At 65.2% G+C, this 25,106-nt stretch overlaps 4 protein-coding genes across 6 annotated transcripts; 2 read left to right on the forward strand and 2 right to left on the reverse strand.

Annotated features, from left to right (window-relative positions):
* The first annotated feature begins 420 nt into the window (after window positions 1–420).
* RAPGEF3 (Rap guanine nucleotide exchange factor 3) lies at window positions 421–14,579 on the forward strand. Of its 2 annotated transcripts, none has more exons than XM_041400288.1 (27): window positions 421–831; window positions 5,129–5,182; window positions 5,395–5,501; window positions 5,583–5,704; window positions 5,781–5,955; window positions 6,157–6,241; window positions 6,487–6,547; window positions 6,664–6,740; window positions 7,170–7,316; window positions 7,407–7,516; window positions 8,609–8,700; window positions 9,422–9,500; window positions 9,696–9,846; window positions 9,943–10,025; window positions 10,495–10,534; window positions 10,653–10,728; window positions 10,819–10,965; window positions 11,056–11,153; window positions 11,302–11,427; window positions 11,908–12,089; window positions 12,161–12,251; window positions 12,363–12,413; window positions 12,572–12,659; window positions 12,739–12,803; window positions 12,986–13,040; window positions 13,167–13,238; window positions 14,017–14,579. In XM_041400288.1, the coding sequence occupies exons 1-27, from the start codon at window positions 748–750 to the stop codon at window positions 14,133–14,135; spliced, it is 2,637 nt and encodes an 878-aa protein (XP_041256222.1). In that variant the 5' UTR covers window positions 421–747; the 3' UTR covers window positions 14,136–14,579. The 2 variants fall into 2 exon arrangements, with proteins under 2 accessions (XP_041256222.1, XP_041256223.1); XM_041400289.1 differs by having other exon boundaries at window positions 8,612–8,700.
* Window positions 1,159–5,121, reverse strand: LOC121333701 (translation initiation factor IF-2-like). The gene is made up of 3 exons (XM_041400290.1): window positions 3,430–5,121; window positions 2,617–3,376; window positions 1,159–2,280 (listed from the first exon to the last, which is right to left on the reverse strand). Exons 1-3 carry the CDS (start codon window positions 3,606–3,608, stop codon window positions 2,077–2,079), a joined length of 1,143 nt encoding a protein of 380 aa, XP_041256224.1. The 5' UTR covers window positions 3,609–5,121; the 3' UTR covers window positions 1,159–2,076.
* Window positions 14,580–14,722: 143 nt separating the features above from the next.
* Window positions 14,723–25,053, forward strand: ENDOU (endonuclease, poly(U) specific). Of its 2 annotated transcripts, none has more exons than XM_041400291.1 (9): window positions 14,723–16,681; window positions 19,639–19,773; window positions 19,890–19,925; window positions 21,549–21,720; window positions 21,797–21,996; window positions 23,099–23,212; window positions 23,764–23,870; window positions 24,150–24,292; window positions 24,692–25,053. In XM_041400291.1, exons 1-9 carry the CDS (start codon window positions 16,570–16,572, stop codon window positions 24,804–24,806), a joined length of 1,134 nt encoding a protein of 377 aa, XP_041256225.1. In that variant the 5' UTR covers window positions 14,723–16,569; the 3' UTR covers window positions 24,807–25,053. The 2 variants fall into 2 exon arrangements, with proteins under 2 accessions (XP_041256225.1, XP_041256226.1); XM_041400292.1 differs by having other exon boundaries at window positions 14,723–16,004.
* LOC121333704 lies at window positions 16,674–19,645 on the reverse strand. The gene is made up of 3 exons (XM_041400293.1): window positions 18,803–19,645; window positions 18,509–18,756; window positions 16,674–18,468 (listed from the first exon to the last, which is right to left on the reverse strand). The coding sequence occupies exons 1-3, from the start codon at window positions 19,270–19,272 to the stop codon at window positions 18,191–18,193; spliced, it is 996 nt and encodes a 331-aa protein (XP_041256227.1). The 5' UTR covers window positions 19,273–19,645; the 3' UTR covers window positions 16,674–18,190.
* Window positions 25,054–25,106: the final 53 nt, after the last annotated feature.

Raw genomic sequence — 25,106 nt, forward strand, 5'->3', positions numbered from 1 at the left:
TGGGCCTCGCCCCAGCTTTGCTCCAGCTGGGGGCTGGGGGCTGGGGCCACCTCCCCAGTATGAACCATTCCCAGTGTGAACCATTCCCAGTGTGAACCATTCCTAGTACAAACCATCCCCAATACAACCCACTCCCAGTACAATCCATTCCCAGTACAAACCATTCCCAATATAAACCATCCCCAGTATGAACCATTCCCAGTACAATCCATTCCCAGTACAAACCATTCCCAGTACAAACCATTCCCAGTACAATCCATCCCCAGTACAAACCACTCCCAGTACAATCCATTCCCAGTACAAACTATTCCCAATATAAACCATCCCCAGTATAAACCATCCCCAGTACAAACCATCCCCAGTACAAACCATTCCCAGTACAAACCATTCCCAGTACAAAGCCCCTCCCTCTTCCCAGCCTCTCTGGGTCCCCTTTTCCCCCCACCAGGCCGGGCAGGGCAGGGGAGCCCCCCGTGACCCCCCCAGGTTTGACCTGCTCAGGAACCCCTGGAGACCCCCCAAACCCACTCCCGGGTGTCCCGGGGGCCGGGCAGGGGCTGAGGGTGGGGGTCCCCTCCCTCGGCGGGGTCCCGGTGGGGGCGGCGGGGCCGGGGAGGGGCCGCGGGCGGAGCTCCGGGGCCGGGGCGAGCGGGGCTGGAGCCGGGAAGCGGCGCCGCCGCCGCCCCCCCGCAGCCCCCCGGGGGTCCCGGAGCGGACGGAGCCCGGCTCTCGGGGCTGCTCAGGAAGATGCACTTGTTCCGGAGCTCCAGCTACGAGGTGCGGCTGGAGGGGGCCGGGGGGAGCCTGCCCCTCATCCAGGGAATCCGCTGGGTGAGTGGGGAACGGGGGAGCGGTCAGTGGGGCCGGGGTCTCCCCAGCCCCGGGGATGAGAGGAGGGGAGGGAGTCCAGGAGTGCAGGGAGCCAGGTGAGGGTGGAAGGAGCCAGGTGAGGGCACGGGGAGTGAAGCCAGGCGTGCAGGTGGGGGAACGAGGAGCCAGGTGAGGGAGGGAGGAACCAGGTGAGGGCACGGGGAGTGAATCCATGCGTGCAGGGAGCCAGGTGAGGGCATAGGGGCCAGGTGAGGGCACAGGGGGCCAGGTGAGGGCACTGGGGGCCAGGTGAGGGCACAGGAGCCAGGTGAGGGCACAAGGGGGGGCCAGGTGAGGGCACAAGGGGGGGCCAGGTGAGGGCACAAGGGGCCAGGTGAGGCTGCAGGTGAGCTGCGCAGGCTGCTCCGGGCGGAGCGCAGTGGAACGGGCGGCCAGGCGTGAAGCGATCCCGGTGCCAGGTGCCCGGCGGCGCATCCCAGCAGGAAGGACATTCCCGGGGGGACATTCCGGGGGGACATTCCGGGGGGCCATTCCCGGGGGGACATTCCGGGGGCACACAGCGTTCCCCGGCTCCCCCCACCCCGTTCCCGCAGCAGGGATTTGTCCCCTGGCATCGCCACCTCCCCGCCCGGCTCTGCGCTGGCCCCGGGAGCTGGGGGGGGGTCCCGGGGGTCTCCCGGGCCCTGCTCTCGGCCCCTCCTTGTCCCCTCTGGGCGGGGAGGTGACCCTGGAGCCCTGGCAGATCTTCCGGAGCTTTGAGTCCTTCCCCTTCCCTCACTGCTTGGCCTGGGACACTTTTCAAGAAAAAAGTGGAATTATTTTAGGGGACAACTCCTCCTGGGGCATTTCCACGGAGCACAGGGACTCTCTCCCAGATAAGTTTTCCTCGTTTTTCCCCTTTCTTCCCGATTTATTTTTCCCTCCAGAACTTTTAGGAACGGTCTTTGGGGAGGGCTTTTGAGGGGCACTAAGCCTGGGAAACTGGGGGAGGAGCAGGCCTGGAGCATTCCTGGGATGAACTGGGATCAATCCCACCAGCCTGGCAGCGGTGGCACAGCAGGAGTGTCCCCTCTGCAGGGGACACCTGGGGATCGAGGGGAAAGGAGCTGATGCCACCAGGGAAAGGGGGATTTTGTCCCAGCACAGCCATTCCTGAGGCAGGTGAGAGGCAGGGAAATGCCTCAGGAGCCACGCAGGTCCCTTGTCCCCATCGCTGGAAACTCCTCCCGGCGTCCTGGCTCTGTCTCATCCCCCTTGGAATCTGATCCCAGCGCCAGCAAATCCCTCCCGGCCCCAAAGGACAGCGGTGGCTCCGTCCTCATCCGTTCCAAGGGGACGAGTGCCACTGTGCCAGTGACAAGTGCCACTGTGCCAGCCCCCGCCGCGTCCCTGGCGAGGACAGCAGAGCCAGAGCAGGTTCCTGACCCCGTCCCGGGGGATGCCGAGCCCCTTCCCGGGGGACGCCCGGCCCTATCCCGGGGGGTCACTGAGCCCCTTCCCGGGGGACTCCCGGCCCCGTCCTGGGGGAACACTGAGCCCCATCCCGGGAGACTCCCGGTCCCATCCCGGGGGACGCCCAGCCCTGTCCCGGGGGGTCACTGAGCCCCATCCCGGGGTGTCACTGAGCCCTGTCCCGGGGGACGCCCAGCCCTGTCCCGGGGGGTCACTGAGCCCCATCCCGGGGGACGCCCGGCCCCATCCCGGGGGGACACTGAGCCCCATCCCGGGGGACGTCCGGCCCCATCCCGGGGGATGCCCAGCCCCATCCCGGGGGATGCCCAGCCCCTTCCCGGGGGACTCCCGGCCCCATCCCGGGGGACGTCCAGCCCCATCCCGGGGGATGCCCAGCCCCGTCCCGGGGGATGCCCAGCCCCATCCCGGGGGATGCCCAGCCCTGTCCCGGGGGGTCACTGAGCCCCATCCCGGGGGACGTCCAGCCCCATCCCGGGGGATGCCCAGCCCCGTCCCGGGGGATGCCGAGCCCCGGCCGGCGGAGGCTGCGGAGCTGCGGATGGGCGAGGACTTTCTCCGGAGCCGTGAGGCCCGAAATAGCCGCGCTTGTTTTCCTCGGGATCCCAAACAAAAGCGGCCGCGAGCGCGGAACGGCCGCTGGCGGCCTTGGCCGGGCGCCCGGCGCTGCCGGAATCCTGGAGAAAGGCAGGATCCCGGCGTGTCCCGTGGGCAGGAAGATGGAAAAGGCAACTCCTTAGGAAGCTGCTTGGAGCCACGCCGTGACACGAGGGGGGGGTGGGGGGCGTCCTGCAGGTCCTGACCCGGGGTGGATGCTCCGGGGAGGGGGTTTGGGGACAGCGGTGGGGTTTGGGTGATTCCAGAGCCGTCCTGGCAGCGAGGAACCCCGGGAAGGAGGAATCTGATCCTTGAGCGGGGTTTTTGTGTCTCTTTCGGTGTCCTTGGAGCCTGGCTCTGTGCCCCAAGGACAGAGCTTGCTGCCGGGGGACAGCAGAGGCCCTTTGGGGACACCCAGGGTGGCACCTGGACCCACGGGGTGGCACGAACCTGCTGCACCCAGGAGGTGACAGGGACACCATGGGGTGACACAGACCTCCTGCTCCCACGGGTGACAGGGACATTCTGCACCCATGGGGTGACACAGACCTCCTGCTCCCACGGGTGACAGGGACCTGTGGCTCCCACGGGTGACAGGGACATCCTGCTCCCACGGGTGACAGGGACCTGTGGCTCCCAGGGGGTGGCACCTCCGTGTCCCCGGTGCAGCCCCGTGCCCCGGCCGCCTCCCGGCTCCCGTCCACAAACATTTGCTCGGCGCGGTTCCTGCTCCTCGCGGCCGTCACGGGGCTCGGCAGAGTTTGCAGAGCGCCTGAGTCACCGTGTCCCTGCCTTGGGGACACTGTGGCCAGCTCAGGAGCGCTGTCCCAGCCTGGGTGACACCGTGGCCAGGTGACACACGTCCCCCAGGACCTGCAGCATTCCCAGAGCAGCCCGTGGCTCCTCGAATTCCTCCTGAGCCGTTGCAAAGTGCCGGGAGCAGGTGGAGGCTCGGCCTCGAGGATCCTGCACTAATTAACTCCTGTACTAACTAACTCCTTAATTGGAAATCCATCCGGACCGTCCCCCTGCCGTGGGATTGCCCCAACCTCCCCCACCCGGAGCCCGCAGAGCCCGCGAGGATCCCTGCAGACGCTGCTTTGGGTGCCCTCCCCGCATCTGCGGGGCCCCCACAGCCGGGAATACCCGGGGGGGGACCCCAGAATCCCCCTGGGGGTGCCCCCCGTGCGGATGGGTGGGTGTCCCTTGGAGGGGCGGCCGTGCCCCGTGCCGGGTGAGCGCTCCCGGGGCCGGGAACTGGTCTGACGGGTGCGGGCCGGGCTTGTTTATCCAGGGCCGTGGCCAGGAGGGAGCGCGGCTGCCTCGGTCCCACGAGTGCCCCGGTCCCCACGGGTGCCCCGGTCCCCACGAGTGCCTCGGTCCCACGAGTGCCCCGGTCCCCACGAGTGCCCCGGTCCCCACGAGTGCCTCGGTCCCCGCGGGTGCCTCGGTCCCCACGAGTGCCCCGGTCCCCACGAGTGCCTCGGTCCCCGCGGGTGCCCCGGTCCCCACGAGTGCCTAGGTCCCCACGACTGCCTCGGTCCCCGCGGGCAGCGCCGCCACCGCGGCTGGGCCACCTCTGCCCCGCGATCCGGGCGGGGCCGCGGGGACAGGAGCTCGTCCCTCCATGCTGTTGTTTTCACCTGGAGCATCCCCGAGGAGGAGAGCTGGGGGAAAAATGAGCTGGAGAGGGGGACCTGAGTCAGGATTTGCGGGCAGGAAATGGGTGCTGGGTTCAGGAAATTGGTGCTGGGTTCAGGATTTGGGTGCTGGGTTCAGGATCTGGGTGCTGGGTTCAGGATCTGGATGCTGGATTAAGCATTTGGGTTCTGGATTCAGTATTTGAGTTCTGGTATCAGGATTTGAGTTCTTGGTTCAGGATCTGGGTGCTGGGTTCAAGACCTGGGTTCTGGATTCAGCATTTGGGTTCTGGATTCAGTATTTGAGTTCTGGTATCAGGATTTGAGTTCTTGGTTCAGGATCTGGGTGCTGGGTTCAAGACCTGGGTTCTGGATTCAGCATTTGGGTTCTGGATTCAGTATTTGAGCTCTGGATTCAGGATTTGAGTTCTGGGTTCAGGATCTGGGCTCTGAATTCAGGATTTGGGTGCTGCCTGGTGAAGAGCTGAAGCTGCTCTGGGGGTGCCAAGACACCCCCCCCAGCTGTTTGGGGTGATGGGGGCATAGCAGAGCCCCCACAGCCCCCAACCCCCTCCCCTTTGCTTTTCCAGACCCCGCTCCTGGACTCAGAATCCAGCCTGGACTATGGCCACAGCATCACCCAGGTGGGGGGGCCGGGAAAGCCCCCGGGAGGTGAATCTGGGGAGGCTGGGGTGGGGGCTGAGGGGCTGGAGCACCCCCACACTCCAGAGCCATCGGGGTGCTCCTTGGCCTCAGCCATTCCTGGGGTGGGCAGTGGCAATCCCGGGGCACTGAGGGGACGGGTGACAGCCCAGCCCCCCACCCACGAGCTCCCTTGTCCCCCTGCCACCCTCAGGCATCCTCGGAGAAGATCTGGAGGGCCGGCAAGCTCCTCTTTGCCCACCTCAGCACCTCCCGGCCCGGCCTCATCCGCGACCACAAACACCACCTGCGGCACCACCGGTGCGACGGGGGCTGGGGGGACCCTCGGGGGGCTCCGGGGGTGCTGTCCCGAGGGGGATCTCACCCCCTGTCCCCTCTCAGGCAGTGCTGCTCGGGGAAGGACTTGGTGGATTGGCTGCTGAGCGCCGGCGTGGCCGTCCAGACGCGCAGCCAGGCCGTGGGCATCGGGCAGGTGCTGGTGGACGGAGGGGTCCTGACGCACGGTGAGGGCTCCGGGGGGCTCCGGGGGGGATCTGGGGGGGGTGCAGAGCCGAGCTGACGGCCGCTGTCCCCCCGCAGTGAGGCAGGAGTGGCACTTCCAGGACAAGGACACGCAGTTCTACCGCTTCGCCGAGCTGGAGCTGAGCCCCGAGCCCGGCGCGGGGCCGCGGGACCCCGAGGAGCTGCTGGAGGCTTTGGGGTTCCTGGCCCAGCTGGGCCCCGACGCGCTGCTCTCCATGGCCCTGCGCAAGCCGTGAGTGCCCCGGGGGGCCTGGGGGGGCTCCTTTGCACCTTCTGGACTCTTTGGGACCCTGCTCGGGGGGTCTGGAGCTGCCACGGGGCTGCTGAGGGTCAGGGGATCCAACAGTGTCACCCGAGGAGGGGAGGGGGCTGGGGAGGGGGCTGTGCCCTGGGTGGGGGGCGCAGGGAGCCGCTGACCCCCCGGCCCCCCCAGGCCTGCCCAGCGCACGCAGGACGAGCTGGAGCTGATCTTTGAGGAGCTGCTTCACATCAAAGCCGTGGCTCATCTCTCCAACTCGGTGAGCGCGGCCGTGTCCCCAAACCCTGCGGGGTCGGGGTGTCCCCTGGGCCCCAAATCCTCCTGAACCCATCAATTCCTGTCCAGGCATCCTCCCCTGCTCCCCAAATCCTTCTGCACCCCTTTCTTTCTGTCCAAGCATCCTCTCTGATCGTTTCTGTGCCTCCCTCGGCCCTTCCCCGCCGTTCCCCGATCCGTGTCCCCTGCTGGCCCGGCCGGGGGTGACAGCGCTGTCCCCTGGCGCAGGTGAAGCGGGAGCTGGCGGCCGTGCTGATGTTCGAGGGGCACCAGCGTGCAGGCACCGTCCGTGAGTCACCCTGAGTCACCCGTGAGTGGCACCGGGGTGTCCCCAGCCTGGGGACACCGGAGCCGTTCCCAAAATTGTGGATTTTTTTCCCCCCCTTTTCCCGGGTGCTGTCCCAGTGTTCAGCCAAGGTGACAAAGGCACTTCCTGGTACATCATCTGGAAGGGCTCGGTCAACGTGGTCACCCACGGCAAGGTGGGTTTGTCCCCGCGCTGGAGGGACACCTTGGGGACACCCCAGGGACCTCCCAGTGCCACCATTCCTCATTTACCCAGGGCTTGGTGGCCACCTCGCACTGTGGGGACACCCTGGTGACACCCCAGGGACACCCCAATGTCACCGTCCCTCACCCTCCACGCTGTCCCCAGGGCTTGGTGACACCTTGCACGAGGGGGACACCTCGGGGACACCCCAATGTCACTGTCCCTCACCCCCCGTGCTGTCCCCAGGGCTTGGTGGCCACCCTGCACGAGGGGGACACCACGGGGACACCCCAATGTCACCATCCCTCACCCTCCACGCTGTCCCCAGGGCTTGGTGGCCACCTTGCACTGTGGGGACACCCTGGTGACACCCCAGGGACACCCCAATGTCACCGTCCCTCACCCTCCACGCTGCCCCCAGGGCTTGGTGGCCCCCCTGCACGAGGGGGATGACTTCGGGCAGCTGGCGCTGGTGAACGACGCCCCGCGGGCGGCCACCATCCTCCTGCGCGAGGACAATTGTCACTTCCTGCGCGTGGACAAGCAGGACTTCAACCGCATCCTCAAGGTGGGCTCGGGGGGGAGGGGGATTTTGGGGGGTATTTTGGGGGGGATTTTGGGGAATCCCAGCCGGGCTGACAGCGGGATCATCCCCCAGGACGTGGAGGCCAACACGGTGCGGCTGAAGGAGCACGGCAAGGTGGTGCTGGTGCTGCAGAAGGACCTGCAGGGGGGCAGCGGCCAGGCGGCCTCGGCGCGGAGCAGCAGGTGACACTCCTGTCCCTTGTGGCAGGTGACAGCCCTGTGTCCCCCTCTGAGGGGTGCCAGCCCTGTCCCTGTCCCCCTTTGGCAGGTGACACCCCTGTGTCCCTTGTGGCGGGTGACAGCCCTGTGTCCCCCTCTGACGGGTGCCAGCCCTGTCTCTGTCCCCCTTTGGCGGGTGACACCCCTGTGTCCCTTGTGGCAGGTGACACCCCTGTGTCCCCCTCTGGCGGGTGCCAGCAGCCGGGCTGACAGCGGGATCATCCCCCAGGACGTGGAGGCCAACACGGTGCGGCTGAAGGAGCACGGCAAGGTGGTGCTGGTGCTGCAGAAGGACCTGCAGGGGGGCAGCGGCCAGGCGGCCTCGGCGCGGAGCAGCAGGTGACACTCCTGTCCCTTGTGGCAGGTGACAGCCCTGTGTCCCCCTCTGAGGGGTGCCAGCCCTGTCCCTATCCCCCTTTGGCGGGTGACACCCCTGTGTCCCTTGTGGTGGGTGACAGCCCTGTCCCTGTCCCCCTTTGGCGGGTGACACCCCTGTGTCCCTTATGGTGGGTGACAGCCCTGTCTCTGTCCCCCTTTGGCGGGTGACACCCCTGTGTCCCTTGTGGTGGGTGACAGCCCTGTCCCTGTCCCCTTTTGGCGGGTGACACTCCTGTGTCCCCCTCTGGCGGGTGCCAGCTCTGTCGCTGTCCCCCTTTGGCGGGTGACACTCCTGTGTCCCCCTCTGGCGGGTGCCAGCTCTGTCCCTGTCCCCCTTTGGCGGGCGACACCCCTGTCCTCCTCACAGTAGGTGACACCCCTGTGCCTGTTCCCCTCACAGCAGGCGCCCCCTTGTGGCAGGTGACACTCCTGTCCCTGTCCCCTGAGCAGCAGGTGACAGCCCTGTCCCTGTTCCCTGAGCAGCAGGTGACAGCCCTGTCCCCTGAGCCGCCCCCTCTGCCCTTTCCAGCCTCCCTCGGGGCTGTTTTTGGGAGGAACAAGGGGACGAGGAGCAGGGACACCGGCCCGTGGTGACACAAACCTGTGGTGGCACGCTGGCACCAGCTTGTGGTGGCCCTGCCGCGGCCACAGTGTCACCTCTGCCCCTCCTGTCCCCAGCAGGTACCTGGTGATGGCCGGGACGCCCGAGAAGATCCTGGAGCACCTGCTGGAGTTCATGAGGCTCGACGCCACCCTCTACGACCCCGTGGGTAGGTGGGGGTGTCCCCTCTGTGTCCCCCTGTGCCGGGGACCATCCCAGAGCCACCCGTAGACGGGGCTGGGGACAGGCAAGGGTAGCGGCACCGAGCGGGGCTCCTCATTCCCGGTGTCCAAGCCCAAATCCCGCTCGTGCCACCCTGGGATCGCTAAAAACCCCAAAACCCCGAGGCCGGGAGAGGGCGGCGGCTCCGGGGCGGGGAGCGGCTCCGCCGCGCCTCTCGGTCTCCCTCTGCCTTCGGAGAGGAGAAACCCGGGCGAGCCGGGAGCCGGGAGATGTCCCCAGCGGGTCACAAATCCCAGCCGGGGACACTGGCACTGCTTGGAGCCGATCCCCGGGATTTGCGATCCCACCCCAACCATCAACCATCCAGCCCCTCCCGCGGGGTTTAGGAACAAAATCTGTCCCCATGGTGGGGACAGCCCAGCCCAGGCAGGGCACGGGGGACGCTTGGCCGGGTCCCCGTGGTGGGGACAGCCCAGGCAGGGCACGGGGGATCCTTGGCCGGGTCCCCGTGGTGGGGACAGCCCAGGCAGGGCACGGGGGATCCTTGGCCGGGTCCCCGTGGTGGGGACAGCCCAGGCAGGGCACGGGGGATCCTTGGCCGGGTCCCCGTGGTGGGGACAGCCCAGGCAGGGCACGGGGGATGCTTGGCCGGGTCCCCGTGTCCCCACGCGCTGGGGACAGGAGTGACGGTGCCCTGTCCCTCGCAGACACGCTGCTGGGGGATTTCCTGCTCACCTACACCGTGTTCATGCCGACCTCGCAGCTCTGCCGGGCCCTGCTGCACCAGTATCCTTCTGTGCGGGAACTGGGGGGACTGGGCTCCGCCACACGCTGGGGACACGCTCAGCCCGGTCCCTGTCCCCTCGGGGGGAGCCCCAAATCCCTTTCAGTCCTCTTGGGCGCATCCCCATCTCCTGTTGTGACATCCCTGGGGGTCCCTACGCCTCTCCGCGTTTTACTGGTGCCCTTGACTGGTCCCAGTTTCCGCGCGGAGCCGCTGGAGGGCTCGGAGCAGGACAAGGCCACCTACTCCCTGCGGAAGCGGCGGAAAATCCTGCGGCTGGTCAGCCAGTGGGTGCTGCTCTACGGGCGGCTGCTGCAGGGCGACCGCAGCACCACGGCGCTGCTGCAGGTGCGGCCAGGGTGACACGGCCAGGGTGACACGGTGACACCGCGAGGACCGGTGGGGACTGCCCCGCGCTCACCCCCGCGCCCCCTGTCCCCGCAGAACCTGGCGGATCTGGCGAGCCGGGACCCCCAGCTGGGCGGGCTGGGCCAGGAGCAGGGCCAGGAGCGGCGGCGGCCCCGAACGTGAGACTCCCCCCGGTGTCCCTCAGTGTCCCCTCAGTATCCCCCAGTGCCACCGCGGGTGCCCAGGGGCTGCGCTTCCCCAGGAGGAGCTTTTAGGGTGGCTCTGGTGCCACCTTGTCCCCGGTGTGGGGGTTCCCCGCCACGGGGAGGGTGGCACACACAGACAGGTGGGGCAGGGGGCTCGGAGGTGGCCGGAGCCCCAGGGGGTGGCCACAATCCTGGGGGTGGCCACCACGGGTGCCCAGGGGCTGCGCTTCCCCAGGAGGAGCTTTTAGGGTGGCTCTGGTGCCACCTTGTCCCCGGTGTGGGGGTTCCCCGCCACGGGGAGGGTGGCACACGCAGCCAGGTGGGGCAGGGGGCTCGGAGGTGGCCGGAGCCCCAGGGGGTGGCCACAATCCCGGGGGTGGCTGGTTCCAGTTCTGTTCCCAGCGGGAATGGCGGCTCCATTGTCCCCCTTCCCCTCCCGCAGGCTGGAGAACGGTGACGGCAGCGTGTCCCCCCAGCCCAAGGTAGGGGCCCCCTGAGGGGTGACAGGGCAGGATCTGGGTCCTCTGTGCCCTTTGGGGACACGCCACAGGAGGGACGGTGGCTGCGGCCGTGTCCTCCCGTCTGTCCCACCTTCGCCAGGCCCGGAGCTCGGGAATGTGGAGCCCCGAGGAGGCGATCCTGGACAGCACCTGCGCCCTGAGAGCACAGGACAAAGGTACTGCCCCCCAGCAGGGACTGTCCCCCGCGGCGTGGGGACACTTTTGTCCCTTTTGCCCCTTTGAGGACCCTTTTGTCCCCTCCCCAGTGCCCTACGAGATCTTCAGGGCCGACCACTCGTGCCTGGTGTCGGTGCTGCCCGTGAACGCCGCCGTGCGGGACGTCCTGCGGGCCCTGGCGCCGCGGCTGCGCCGGGACCGGGAGCACGTCCTGGTCAAGGTGAACTCGGCCGGAGGTGAGGGGACCCCCCCGGGGTGGCCTTGTCCCCGTGCCCAGCTGGGATCTGTCCCCTCCTCCGTGCCAGCCCGCCCTTCCCTCCGCGCAGACCGAGCGGTGCTGCCGCAGGACGCCGTGGGGGTGTTCACGGCTCTGGGCCTCAACGAGAGGCTCTTTGTGGTCAGCATGGACGAGCTGGGCAACCTGGTGAGTGCAGGGTGGGGGTCCGGGCTGGGCAGCACCGGGCAGACCCCCCCAAGAGGGGTTGGGGGCTGCGGTGCCTCGGTTTGGGGCACCCACTCCTCCTGGGGTCCGCTGAGGGCAGGAGGGGTCAGGGGTCCTGTCCTGTGCCCAGACCCCCCACCCTGAGCAGCTGGGCCCCCACGCCGGCTCCTCGGACACCCTGGACCTGATCAGCTCCAAGGACCTGGCCAGCCACCTCACTGACTACGACTGGAACCTCTTCAAGAGCATCCACCAGGTGCGGCCTGTGCTGGGAGCAGCCAGGAAGGGGTCAGGACACCCCTCACCTGCCGGGAAGGAGGGTCAGGACACCCCTCACCAGCTGGGAAGGGGGGTCAGGACACCCCTCACCTGTCGGGAAGGGGGGTCAGGACACCCCTCACCTGCCGGGAAGGGGGGTCAGGACACCCCTCACCAGCTGGGAAGGGGGGTCAGGACACCCCTCACCTGCCAGGAAGGGGGTTCAGGACACCCCTCACCTGCCGGGAAGGAGGGTCAGGACACCCCTCACCTGCTGGGAAGGGGGTTCAGGACACCCCTCATCTGCCGGGAAGGAGGGTCGGGACACCCCTCACCAGCTGGGAAGGGGGGTCAGGACACCCCTCACCTGCAGGGAAGGGGGGTCAGGACACCCCTCACCAGCTGGGAAGTGGGGTCAGGAGACCCTTCACCTGCTGGGAAGGGGGTTCAGGACCCCCCTCACCTGCCGCTCTCCCAGGTGGAGATGATCCACTACATCGTGGGGCCGCACAAGTTCCGCGAGGTCGCCACGGCCAACCTGGCGCGGGTGCTGCGGCGCTTCAACGAGCTGCAGTTCTGGGTGGCCACCGAGCTGTGCCTGTGCCCCGAGCTCGGGCGGCGGGCGCAGCTCCTCCGCAAGTTCATCAAACTGGCGGCACAGTGAGTCCCTGTCCCTGTTGCTGTCCCCGTCCCCGTCCCCGTCGCTGACTTGTCCCCGTCCCCGCCTGCAGCCTCAAGGAGCAGAAGAACCTGAATTCCTTCTTCGCGGTGATGTTTGGTGTGAGCAACACGGCCGTGACTCGCCTGGCCAAGACCTGGGAGGTGACAGCAGGGGGACAGCGGGGGGACGGTGGGGGTGGGGAGGGGGTCTCTGGGTGGGACGGGGGGGTCTCTGGGGAGGGACAGGGACCCCATGATCCTGTCCCTGTGCAGAGGTTGCCCCACAAGATCCGGAAGCTGCACTCGGCCCTGGAGAGGATGCTGGTGAGCGCAGCCCCCTGCCCCGTGTCCCCTTCCCTGCCCCATGTCCCCTTTCCTGCCCCGTGTCCCTTTCCCAGTGGGATTTGCCCCTGGAGCAATGGGGAGGGGGTGCTGCTGTCCCGCCTGTCCCCCCCATCCCCCGTGTCCCTGCCTGTCCCCAGGACCCCTCGTGGAACCACCGTGTCTATCGCCTGGCCGTGGCCAAGCTGAGCCCCCCCATCATCCCCTTCGTGCCCCTGCTGCTCAAAGGTTGGTATCTGGTTTTGGGGACCCTCTGGGCGTGTCCAGCGCCCCCGCGAGTCCCCCTCTGACCCCTAAACCCCCCCAGACATGACCTTCATCCACGAGGGCAATCGCACCCTGGCCGAGAACCTCATCAACTTCGAGAAGATGGTGAGAGTGGGGGTGGTGACCCCTCCGAGGGCCCTGCTGTGCCCCTCTCCCCTGGCACGCAGAGCTCTGCCACTGCACAGCCAGGGGTGTCCCGGCGTGGTCACAGCCAAGGCGGGGACAGAGATTTTGGGGATCCAAGTGGGGCCAGGTGGCAGCAGGTGACCTCTGTGCCTCACCCACAGCACATGATGGCCAAGACCGTGCGAGTCCTGCAGCGCTGCCGGGGCCACGCGCACGGTGAGCGCTCCAGGGAGCTGGGGAGGGGGCCTGGAGCAGCCCCTGGGGACAGGGCTGGGACCCTGGGGACACAACTGAGCCCCTGGGAACGCGGCTGAGCCCCCCACGTTCTCTGTGTCCCCCCAGCGCCGCTGTCCCCGCTGCGGAGCCGCTCCCCGCACCGGCCCGAGGACGCCAAGGCCGTCAGGATCTCCACGTGTACGGCTGGAGCCCCTCAGCCTGACCCCCAACCCGGCCCCGCGGGACCCCCAACCCTCTGCGGGGGTCCCTGAGCTGAGGGAGGGGGGATGGAGATGGAGGGATCCATGGGGGGATTCGTGGGGGGATCCATGGGGGATCCATGGGGAGATCCATGGGGGGATCTATGGGGGGATCCATGGGGGATCCATGGGGGGATCTGTGGGGGGATCCATGGAGAGATTCATGGGGGGATCCATGCAGGGATCCATGCGGGGATCCATGGGGGGATCCATGGAGAGATCCATGGGGAGATCCATGGGGAGATCCATGGGGGATCCATGGGGGGATCCATGGGGGGATCCATGGGGGAATTCATGAAGAGATCCATGGGGGGATCCATGGGGGGATCCATGCAGGGATCCATGCGGGATTCCATGGGGGGATCCATGGAGAGATCCATGGGGAGATCCATGGGGAGATCCATGGGGGATCCATGGGGAGATCCATGGGGGAATTCATGAAGAGATCCATGGGGAGATCCATGGGGAGATCCGTGGGGGATCCATGGGGGGATCCATGGGGGGATCCATGGGGGAATCCATGAAGAGATCCATGGGGGCATCCATGGGGAGATCCGTGGGGGGATCTGTGGGGGGATCCATGAGCCAGTCCAGGGCGGTTGTGGGAGGTTTGGGAGTGACAGAGGGGGTCCATGGGGTGATCCTGCAGGGAGGGACAGGCTGTGCCAGGGCATGGAGGGGACCCCAGCCTCGACCTCGTCCCTCCCTCCCCGCAGGCTCGGAGCAGTCCCTGAGCGTGCGGAACCCCGTGTCCACCTGGGCCTACCTGCAGCACCTGAGGGCCATCGACAGCCAGAAGGAGCTGCTGAGGCTCTCCCGGGAGCTGGAGCCCTGAGGGGAGAGGGGCTGGAGCGGGGATGGGGGCCTGGAGCGGGGATGGGGGACCAGAGCAAGGATGGGGACCCAGAACAGGAATGGAGGCCCAGAGCAGGGATGTGGGCCTGGAACGAGGATGGGGGTCCAGACCAAGTACGGGGCCTGGAATGGGGATGGGGGCTCAGGGCAAGGATGGGGGCCCAGGGCAAGGACGGAGGACCAGAGCAGGGATGGGGGCCCGGCTGCCGGCGGCAGGGCAGCCCCTGGCTCTGCTCCCGGTGGTGGGGCAGCCCCTGGCTCTGCTCCCGGTGGTGGGGCAGCCCCTGGCTCTGCTCCCGGTGGCCCCAGGCTGTGCTGGAGCAGCCCCAGAGCTCGGCCATGGACTCAGACCCGGCCCCGTGGGGCAGCCGGGCCCCGCTGAGCTGTGGGCAGGTGAGGGCAGAGCAATAGAGGTATTTTTGTACTCACGGCTGCGCTCCCCGTTCTTCTCCGAGCCCGGGGTCACCCCCTGCACCTGCACCCCCGATGTCACCTGGGGGACGGCCCCGGAGCTGCCCCAGGGGAGGTGACACAGTGCTGGCACCAGGAGGGGACAGCTCAGGAAATGACTGAGGGCTGAGGGAGAAGCCAAACCCGGCCCTTATTGCACCAAACGCCGCTCCCGTGCCAGCTGGCACCGCCCGGGGCACGGCAGGGACCGCTCCCTGCTCCGGGAGGGGTCCTGGGCATCACCCCCCTCCTCGGGAGCTGTTGGGGGTCGGGTCTCACCTGCCCAGGTGGGGGGCACGGGGTGTGAGCCTCTCCTTGGGGGGGACACCCTGTCCCGGGGCTGTGGCTGCTCCCAAAGCAGCGGGGTCGGGTGCCAGGCGGGCCCGGGGCTGCCCCCAGGAGCCCCCAAGTGCTGACCCTGCCTGGAATTGCCCCAGGCCAAGCCAGGGGTACCTGGAGCACCAGGACCAGCCGGCATTGGCCACCCCTGGGCTGGCGAGGGGGTGGAGAAGAGTCTGGAGCAAATCCTGCGGGCTTTGGGGTGAGGTTTGCTGGGAAAACGCGGCAGGGAGTGAGGAAGAGGAGGCAGAGGCTGGTGGTGCCCCTGGGGGACCCTCCCAGCGCTGCTGGGGCTCCGTTACTCCCCTGGAAATGCCCCTGCTCAGCCCCGGGACCTGGAACATTTTCCATCCGGGATCGGCTGGGAGGGGAAGGGGCTGTGACCCCCCCAGGCATGGCCTGAGCCCCCCAGGGCGTAGAGGGTCCCTGGGGCAGCTCTGGGCTCACCCCGGGAGTGGGACCAGGCCGGGATGACCCCAAACCTCACCTCGGGGCCGTGCTGGAGTTTTGGGCTTTTCTGGAGGATCCCGAGGCTCCAACGAGGCCGATCCGAGCCGGGGGTGGGCGGGGGGGTCACAACCTCCGGAGCTGAATTAGGAGAGCTCATTGCCCGCAATTAACGTTGCTCCCAGTTCACACCAGTTCACACCAGTCCCCCGGAGCGCCAGGCCCAGTCAGGGACCCGGCTGTGCCCCCGGCGCCCAGTTCTGGGGGGGTGAGCAAAGCCCCCCCCGGGACCCTCCCCCGCAGCCTCGGCCGCCCCCGGGGGTCAGGCCCGGGAGCTGTGGAGCAAGCCCGGGATTCTGGATTTACCAGCCCTCCTCCCACTGCGGGCAGCCTGTAATTAGCCGCGCGCTTAATGAGTTTTGGGGAAGTTCGGGTGCAGCCCGCCCGTGGAGCCCTCGCTGCCATCACGCCCCTCCCTCCCTCCCCCCCCACAAATAGCCGCAGCTCCGGGGAGCTCCGGCATTCCCGAGCCGATCCCGGGACTCCCGAGGGACGATGGAGCCCTGGATCCTCCTGCTGGGGGCAGGGATCGCCCTGGGCTGCGTGTCCGGCCGTGAGTAACCAGCGGGGTCCCGGGGGGCGGGCTGGGGGCGCTGCCCTCCACCAGCAGCTCAGCCTTACTGGGATAACTGGGATGGAGCCAGCCGGGCTCCGCGGGGGAAGGGGAGGGGGATTTTCCGTGCTGGAAATCCAGCCCGGGGTGGGGGTGGGTTGCCTGGCCCACCAGCTGGGTCCTGGTGTGTCTGAGCCTGCTTTGGTCCTGCAAAGCTCAAGGAACCTTCTTCTGGCTCCTCCTTTCCATTTATCCATGGAAAAAACAGCTTTGGGAGTTTTCCAATCCCAATCCCGGATCCACCTTCCCCCTGTGGCCGCTGGGGCTGCTCAGGTGGCAAACGCAGCCCAGGGGGGCTGTGCCCGACCCCGAGGTGCCCGGGAGGGGCTCAGGGGGCTCTGGCTTTAAGGATGGGCTTGGAGCCACCAGGATTTGGCAGCCGGGATCCCACGGGGGTGAGGAGGTGCTGGCAGTGCCGAGTTCTTGCACAAAGCTGTGAACCGTGATGCCCTGGCACTGAGGACGGGATTTCATCACCCCCGACGCTGCCAGGAGCTCGTATCTGATGTCCCAGGAGAGGATGAGTCCCCTTGGGATGAGAGATGAGGAGTTTTGCAAGGCCAGCTCACAGGAGAAGCTCCAAACCAGCTGGGAGCAGGAGTTTCCCAAACTCCCGAGTGAGTCCTGAGCTCACAAATTTCCTGTGTGAGTCCTGAGCTCCCAAATGTTCTGAGTCCTGAGTTCCCAAACTCCTGAGTGAGTCCCCAAACTCCTGAGTCCTGAGCTCACAAATTTCCTGTGTGAGCCCTGAGCTCCCAAACTCCTGAGTGAGTTCCCAAACTCCTGAGTGAGTTCCGAAACTCCTGAGTGAGTCCTGAGCTCCCAAATTTTCTGAGTCCTGAGTTCCCAAACTCCTGAGTGAGTCCCCAAATTTCCCGTGTGAGTCCTGAGCTGTTCCAGAAGGAAAAGCCGTGGTGAAGGTGGCTGGGAAGCTCGGCTGCCTCGTGGTCAGTCCTGGCTGCCTGCTGGACCTGTCTGGTGGACCTGAAACCTCCCCACTTCTCCTGGTGTGGGCAGTGGGAGATTTTCCCTGATTATCCCACAGACAGGGCTCACGTGTGGGTTTGCAGCCAGGAGCTGAGGGTTTGGGAAGCTCAGGCTGTCCACAGCTCTGTTCCAGGCTCGTTTGTCCTTCAGATGGTCCCTTCTGGAGCCTGGGCTGGGTTTGGAGCCGTGTTTTCCTGGAGGAACGAGGTCCTGAGTCAGGCCAGGGGCTCGAGGACGCGGCTCTGGCTGAGCTGACTCATCCCCGTGCCCGAAACCAAACTGGGAGCACTGGGAGAGCTCCGGCACCTCCCCAGAGCCCGGAGGATGGAGCTGGGCAGGGAATGTCCCCCTTCCCTGGGCCACAACTCCGTTTGGGAGAGCAAGGAGGGGTCTGGTCCCCGAGAAAGAGAAATATTTCTGTGCTCTGTGCAGCCAGAGAAAATCTTGGGGCAGGATCAGCCAAAAAATCTCCTCTGGCTGGTCCAGCCAAAAACCCCCGGGGTGGCTGAGTGTGCCTGGGCCGTGTCCTTCTGTCCTTCTGTCCTGGGCCACCACCCCTGTGGCATTTCCAGCTCTTCCCACAGCCCCAAAATGCTCCCAAGAGCTCCAGCAGCCCCCCCTACCCCCACCAGGGACAGCTGAGGGCCCTGCCGGGATTTAGGGTGGGTTTAGGGTTGGTTTAGGGTCGATGTAAGGATTTAGGGTCGTGTTTGAGTGAGGAGGAGGAGCCGTTCCCCTGCCCTGAGCCCGCTCGGGTGCCCCGTGGCGTTGGGGATTTGGGACCGGGGATTTGAGGATTTGGGATGATGCTGAGCCCGCCCCTCCGAGGGCTGAGTCAGGGTCGGGGCCCTGCTGGGACACGCTCGGGCCGCCGTGACACCCCCGGGAGCGCGGGGCCGGCACCGGGACGGGCTCGGCGGTGACGGGGGGAGCGTGGGCAGCTCCTGCCCTGCCCAATCCCGCCGGGATCGCGGCTGGAAAAGGAGGGGAATGAGGGAACCGGGGGGGTTCATCCCAGTGCTGCTCTGGGAACGGGGCTGGAGCTGGACTGGTCGGACTGGGAGGGTCTGGGCAGCACCGAGCACCCCATCCCTGGGATGTCCCTGCCCTGGAAGTTCTCCCAGCTCTTCTCAGGGGTTTCAGGAGAACCTCGAGACCCCCCCTGCCGAAATCCTCCTGTTTAAAGGATTTACAGAGAATGGGAAACCAAGAGGGAAAACCAAGCCAAGGACACCCCGCAGGAGCTGGGGTTTGGGGGGCGAGGGAGCCAAGGGGTCCCCCAGCACCTGCAGGGCCGGGGTGACATCACGGAGCACAAACAACCGGGGTGAAGTGACAAAGGGGACAAACAACGCGGGAAGGCGGCGGTGTCGGGAGCTTGATGCCACCCTCATGGCCTGGATGTCGCTGTCATCGCCTGGATGCCGCCCTCATGGCCTGGATGTCGCTGTCATCGCCTGGGTGTCCCCGGACAGGATGAGCCGCATCAGGATTTGCCCCGGGGCCACCTTTCACCCGGGCTGGGCGAGCCCGCGGTGCCTCAGATGTCGGAGATTGCGGCGGCTCCGCCAGGGAGAGCAACGCCCGCTCCTCCAGGGCTGCCTTTGCCGGCTGGGCCGCCCTGCTGGCACGGGCTGGCACGGGCTGGCACGGGGACACCCTGCTGGCACGGGCTGGCACGGGGACACCGCTGGCACGGGGACACCCTGCTGGCACGGGCTGGCACGGGGACACCGCTGGGACAGGGACACCCTGCTGGCACGGGCTGGCACGGGGACACCGCTGGGAGAGGGACACCCGCTGGGACAGGGCCACCTTGTGGGACAGGGCCACCCTTGTCCCTCTGAGTGTCCCTTGTCCCCTTCAAGGCTTCACCGCTGCTATTTTTAGCTTTGCTTTGCGTCACAAAGCAGGTGCTCAGCAGCTCGTTGGTTATGAACAGCTCGGGAAGGCTTTCCCAGTTTTCCCAGTTGTTTTCCCAGTTGTTTTCCCTGTTTTCCCAGTTTTCCAGTTGTTTTCCCAGTTTTCCTAGTTTTCCCAGTTTTCCCAGTTGTTTTCCCAGTTGTTTTCCCAGTTGTTTTCCCAGTTTTCCCAGTTGTTTTCCCAGTTTTCCCAGCAGTTTTCCCAGTTGTTTTCCCAGTTTTCCCAGCAGGAAGCCAACGAGCCCGCCTGGAACGCGGCAGCTCCTCCGGGGGTGGTGGCCCGGGGCGCTGGGGCTCATCCCGGGGGGAATCACCGGGAGCAGTTCCGGGGGGGACCCGCGAGCCGCTCCCCGGTGTCACCTTGAGGCTGTGACAAACACAGCCCGACAGCAGCGGCCCTGGTGACAAAGATCCCTGGTGGCTCCTGGGCTGCCCGGGGCGCTCGGGCTCATCCCGGGGTGAATCACGGGGAGCAGGTCTGGGGCTGTTCCCCGGTGTCACCTTGAGGCTGTGACAAACACAGCCCGACAGGAGCGACCCTGGTGACAAAAATCCCGGCTGGGGCTGCCCGGGAGGGGACAGAGGGTGGGACGGGGACGCTCCAGGGGAGGGGGTGGCCGCACTCAGCCCCTCCTGAGTGCCACCCCCCGTTTGTGTCCCCAAAGATCTGTACACAGCCCCCGACTCGTGCGAGGGACGCTGCGGGGAGCCCTTCAGTGAGGAGGACGAGTGTCACTGTCACCCCGAGTGCCAGGCACAGCACAACTGCTGCGAGGACTACGAGAGGCACTGCGGGCCCGGTGAGCGCCCCGCGACAGCCATTTGGGGTGTCCCCACCCCCCTGAGGGTCCCGAGCCTCTGCAGGTCCCCAAGGTGTCCCCAAGCCCCTGAGCTCCTTTTCCTCTCTGCTCCGCAGGTGGGGAAGGCGCCGAGGGCGGAGCTCGAACCCGCGGTGAGTCGGGAGGGACAGAACAGCCCCCGGTGCCCCGGGTGTCCCCACATTCCTCGGGGTGTCCCCCCCTTCCTTGGGGTGTCACCCTCAGGTGGCCCGGGGTGTCCCACTCCATTCCTCGGGTTGTCCCCCTCTATTCCTCGGAGTGTCCCCCTCTGTTCCTCGGAGTGTCCCCTCTGTTCCTCGGAGTGTCCCCTCTGTTCCTCAAGGTGTCCCCACGTTCCTCGAGGTGTCCCCCCCATTCCAGCAGCGCTGTCCCCTCCCAGAGCTGGGGGCCGCGGGCACAGGGAGTGGGGGCAGGACCAGCTGGGTTGGCACCCCCTGCCCACCCCCAGCGTGGGGAGGGGAACCATCCCTGGGATATGTGGGAATTGTCACTGCCCGTGTCCCCGTGGCCGCCTGCTGTCCCCGGCCTGTGGGGTCAGGACCCCCTGAACCCCCGAGGCCTCCATGTCCTGGGGTCCCGTGTGTCCCCTCAGGGACATCCTCGCTTTTCTGTGGATCCTCTGGATCCCCTCAGTTCTCCATGGATCCTCTGGATCCCCTCACTTCTCCATGGATCATTCACTTTTCCATGGATCCCTCTCACTTTTCCGTGGATCCTCTGGATCCCCTTGACTTTTCCATGGATCCCTCCCCTTTCCCATGGATCTTTCCCATGGATTCCAGAGCTGTCCCCAGCCCCTGCCTGTCCCCACAGGGACATCCTCACTTTTCCATGGATACAGCTGGATCCCCTCACTTCTCCATGGATCCCTCCCTTTTCCATGGATTCTGTTGGATCCCTTCACTTTTCCATGGATCCCCCTCACTTTTCCATGGGTCCTCTGGATCCCCTTGACTTTTCCATGGATCCCCTTGACTTTTCCATGGATCCTCTGGATCCCCTTCACTTTCCCATGGATCCCTCCCTTTTCCATGGATTCTGTTGGATCCCTTCACTTTTCCATGGATCCCCCTCACTTTTCCATGGGTCCTCTGGATCCCCTTGACTTTTCCATGGATCCCCTTGACTTTTCCATGGATCCTCTGTATCCCCTCACTTCTCCATGGATCCCTCCCTTTTCCATGGATCCCGTTGACTTTTCCATTGACCCTCTGGATCCCCCTCACTTTTCCCTGGATCCCCTTGACTTTTCCCTGGATCCCTCCCCTTTCCCATGGATCCCAGAGCTGTCCCCAGCCCCTGCCTGTCCCCACAGGGACATCCTCACTTTTCCATGGATCCTCTGGATCCCCTCACTTCTCCATGGATCCCTCCCTTTTCCATGGATTCTGTTGGATCTCTTCACTTTTCCATGGATCCGCCTCACTTTTCCATGGATCCCCCTCAGTTTTCTACGGATCCTCTGGATCCCCTCACTTCTCCATGGATCCCTCCCTTTTCCATGGATCCCGTTGACTTTTCCATTGACCCTCTGGATCCCCCTCACTTTTCCCTGGATCCCCTTGACTTTTCCATGGACCCCCTTCACTTTTCCGTGGATCCTCTGGATCCCCCTCAGTTTTCCATGGATCCACTGGATCCCCTTCACTTTTCCCTGGATCCCCTTGACTTTTCCCTGGATCCCTCCCCTTCCCCACGGATCCCAGAGCTGTCCCCAGCCCCCGCTGTCCCCGCAGAGGGATTCTCCAGCAGCAGCGATTCCATCACGGACCGGGAGCTGCTGCAGCTCTCGGAGCAGCTCTACGGGCTGGACCACAACAAAGCCCGGCCCAACGACATCGCCATCAACCCGCAGCACCTGGCGGGCCCCGACGAGACCGGGGACAAGCAGGACCGGTCCCCGCAGCCGTGAGTGGCACCAGGGGAGGGACAGCGGCCCCGAGCTGGGGGAAAGGGAGCTGCAATTCCAGCAATTCTCCCGCAGGCTCTACAAATACGTGAACGAGGAGCTCTTCTCCAAGCCCACCTACGCCAGCTTCATTAAGCTGCTGGATAATTACCAGAGGGCCACGGGCAGGGAGGAGGAGGTGACGGCCGAGGAGCTGCGGGAGCAGGAGCGTTTCCTCGAGGAGGTGATGAAAACGGAGCTGATGAAGAAACTCTTTGTGTTCCTGCAGGGAAAAAGTGAGTGTGGAGCAGGGAATGGGGGAATCCCAAAGGGAGACAATCCAAAGCGGCTCACGCCATTTTCAGAAGGCTTTTAAAATCAAATTTTATGTTAAATTTTAGTTATTTTTAATGGTGCTTTTTTAAATAAAAACCCTATTTTTATTTTAGCATGCATGCTTTTTATGCATACTTACAAAACTCCTAAGTTTACACTTCTCTCATTGGTCACGAGAGACAAACAAATTTCTCATTGTGATAACTTCAGATTTCTCTTATTTATCCTTTTCTTTCTTGGTTTCTATGTCAACGACCTTGGTAGGAAATTCTTTCAGGGGTAAACATGGATCCTCTTATCAAACTTCTCTCCGGTTCACGGGAGTCTCTGTGAAACCTCTTCCACAAAGCCCCAGCCAGGGAACACCTGGGACTGGCCCAGGGGGAAATCCAGAGGGAGAATTCCGGAGGGACAGCGTGGGGAAGGGATGGGGAACCCTGCTGGTTCTCAGCTTCCTTTTTCTACCTCTGCTGAGGTCAGAATTGAAGGCACTCAAGACGATATTTCACATTCAGACTCAGGTGTTTATCGTTTCTTATCAATGCTACAGCCTCACAACCCTGAGTTCTGCAGTCCTTCATTAACCAGGCACAAAATGGCCAACAATCTCTTGTTACGAGGTGTTTTAAGGCTAAACTATCTAATTAGGAAATAGCACCTAAATTATTTTCACTTTCAACCCAGTAACTCATCCCCCAAAGTCCTCAATGCGGATTTTTCTGTCCAATTCCAAAACACCACCCAAAGCCATGAAGAAGGAGGAGGAAGAACAACCTAAAACCTCCATCTTGCTCCGTATTTATTACTGCATTCTAAAACCCCAAACTCTTAAGTTTTCCACCCTGTGACATCACACACTTCTAATCAAACCACGCACCCGTAATCCCAGCGCTATCAATCAATTTTGGAATTGATTGATAGCACTTCTTCATGGCCTCGGGTCAAATGCAGTGCTCTCCTGGGGGTCAGAGTCTGTCAGCACAGAAAACCTAAATTTCTCAGCGCCCACAAGTCCAGCAGAGCCCCAGCTCTGCCTCTCCCTGCTCCTGCCTTTCCCTGCAGACCGCTACAGCTCCGAGCAGGAGTTCCTGCAGGATCTGAAGCAGATGTGGTTCGGCCTCTACTCCCGAGGGGACGGAGAGCGCGATTCCAGCGGCTTCGAGCACGTCTTCTCAGGTACAGCCCTCCTGGGTGTTCTCAGGTACAGCTCTCACTGGGTGTTCTCAGGTACAGCCCTCCCTGGGTGTTTTCAGGTACAGCCCTCCTGGGGTGTTCTCACATACAGCCCTCCCTGGGTGTTCTCAGGTGCAGCTCTCACTGGGTGTTCTCAGGTACAGCCCTCCTGGGTGTTCTCAGGTACAGCCCTCCTGGGTGTTCTCAGGTACAGCCCTTCTGGGGTGGTGTTCTCAGGTACAGCCCTCCTGGGGTGGTGTTCTCAGGTACAGCCCTCCTGGGGGTTCTCAGGTACAGCTCTCACTGGGTGTTCTCAGGTACAGCTCTCCCTGGGCGTTCTCAGGTACACCTCTCCTGGGGGGGTGTTCTCAGGTACAGCCCTCCCTGGGTGTTCTCAGGTACAGCTCTCACTGGGTGTTCTCAGGTACAGCCCTCCCTGGGTGTTCTCAGGTACAGTCCTCCCTGGGTGTTCTCAGGTACAGCCCTCCCTGGGTGTTCTCAGGTACAGCCCTCCCTGGGTGGGGGCTCATCCCAGCATCCCCTCTGTGTTTTAGGGGAGGTGAAAAAGGGAAAAGTGTCTGGATTTCACAACTGGATCCGCTTCTACCTCCTGGAGAAGCAGGGGGTCGTCAACTACTTCAGCCACAACTTCAACGGGCCGGTGAGAGCTCGCGGGGGGCCCACGGGGATGAACCCACAGATCAGGGGTGCTCCCCCTGCCCCATCCCCGCTGTGGGGTGGGAAGGGCTGGAACCCACAGCGCCAGGGGCGAGAGGGGCTCCCAAGCCATCAGGGAGAGATTTGGGGCGGGGGGCTCTGCCGGGACCCCCCAACCCGGCCGGGAGCTGCTCTGGAGCCTCCCTGGGGGGGATGGGAGGGTTCCTGGCTGGGCTGGGCAGGGATTCCCACCCTGCTGAGCGCAGACCCCGCCGCCCCGCAGTGGGACACGTACCCCGACGTGCTGGGGCTGCAGTTCAGCTGGGACGGCTTCTACAAGGAGGTGGGCTCGGCGTTCATCGGCTGCAGCCCCGAGTTCGAGTTCGGCCTCTACTCCCTCTGCTTCCTCGCGCGGCCCGGCCGGGCGTGAGTGCTGACCCTGCGTCCCTCTGTCCGTCCCGCGTCCCTCTGTCCGTCCTAAATCCGGCCCTGGGGCCAGCGGGGCCTCCCTGAGCCCCATCAGGGCTGAGGCTGGCCCTGAATTTGGGGAGGGATGGGATGGGATGGCATGGGATGGGATGGGATGGGATGGGATGGGAGGGTGGGGATGGGATGGGGGTGGTGATGGAAATGAGGATGGGGATGGAGATGGCCATGGAGCAGCACTGGCCGGGGACACCAAGTGCATCCTGGAGATGGGACTGTGGCATGAGGGGCTCAGGGCTGGAGCACCGTGGGTGTGGGGACACCGAGAGCCCCCCGGAGCCCCTCCCCACAGTGTGGCTCAGGCACGGAGCAGGGCGGTGACAGGCAGTGTCCCCACAGGTGCCACCTGAGCCTGGGCGGGCACCGCCTCAGCGTGCAGACCTACCCCTGGACCAAATCCACCTACGGCAGCGGCAGGAGGTTCATCGCCACCGCCTACGTGATGTCGCCCTGAGGGGACACGGCTGGGGGCGAGCACCGGGGCCGCCCCCGCGCTGCTCGGGGCCGCTCCGGCCCCACGGGAGCGGCTGCGCTGCGGGCCCGGCCCGGGGGGGGTCCGAACCCTGCGGGGAGGGGGCGAGGGGACACCCCCAGACCCCGCCGCGTGTGGCGGGCCGGGGGTCGGCAGGAGAGCGGCGGGAAGGGAAGGATTGGGCGCGGAAAGGAGGATCCTGAGCGGAATAAAAGCTGCCCTGGCTGGAGGAGCGTTGGGTTCTGGGTGCAGCAGCCCCCCCTTTATCCCCCCGCGCCCCAT

This window comes from Onychostruthus taczanowskii, unplaced genomic scaffold, assembly GCF_017590055.1.
Source record: "Onychostruthus taczanowskii isolate IOZ18803 unplaced genomic scaffold, ASM1759005v1 scaffold178, whole genome shotgun sequence".
NCBI classification, from domain to species: Eukaryota; Metazoa; Chordata; class Aves; order Passeriformes; family Passeridae; genus Onychostruthus; species Onychostruthus taczanowskii.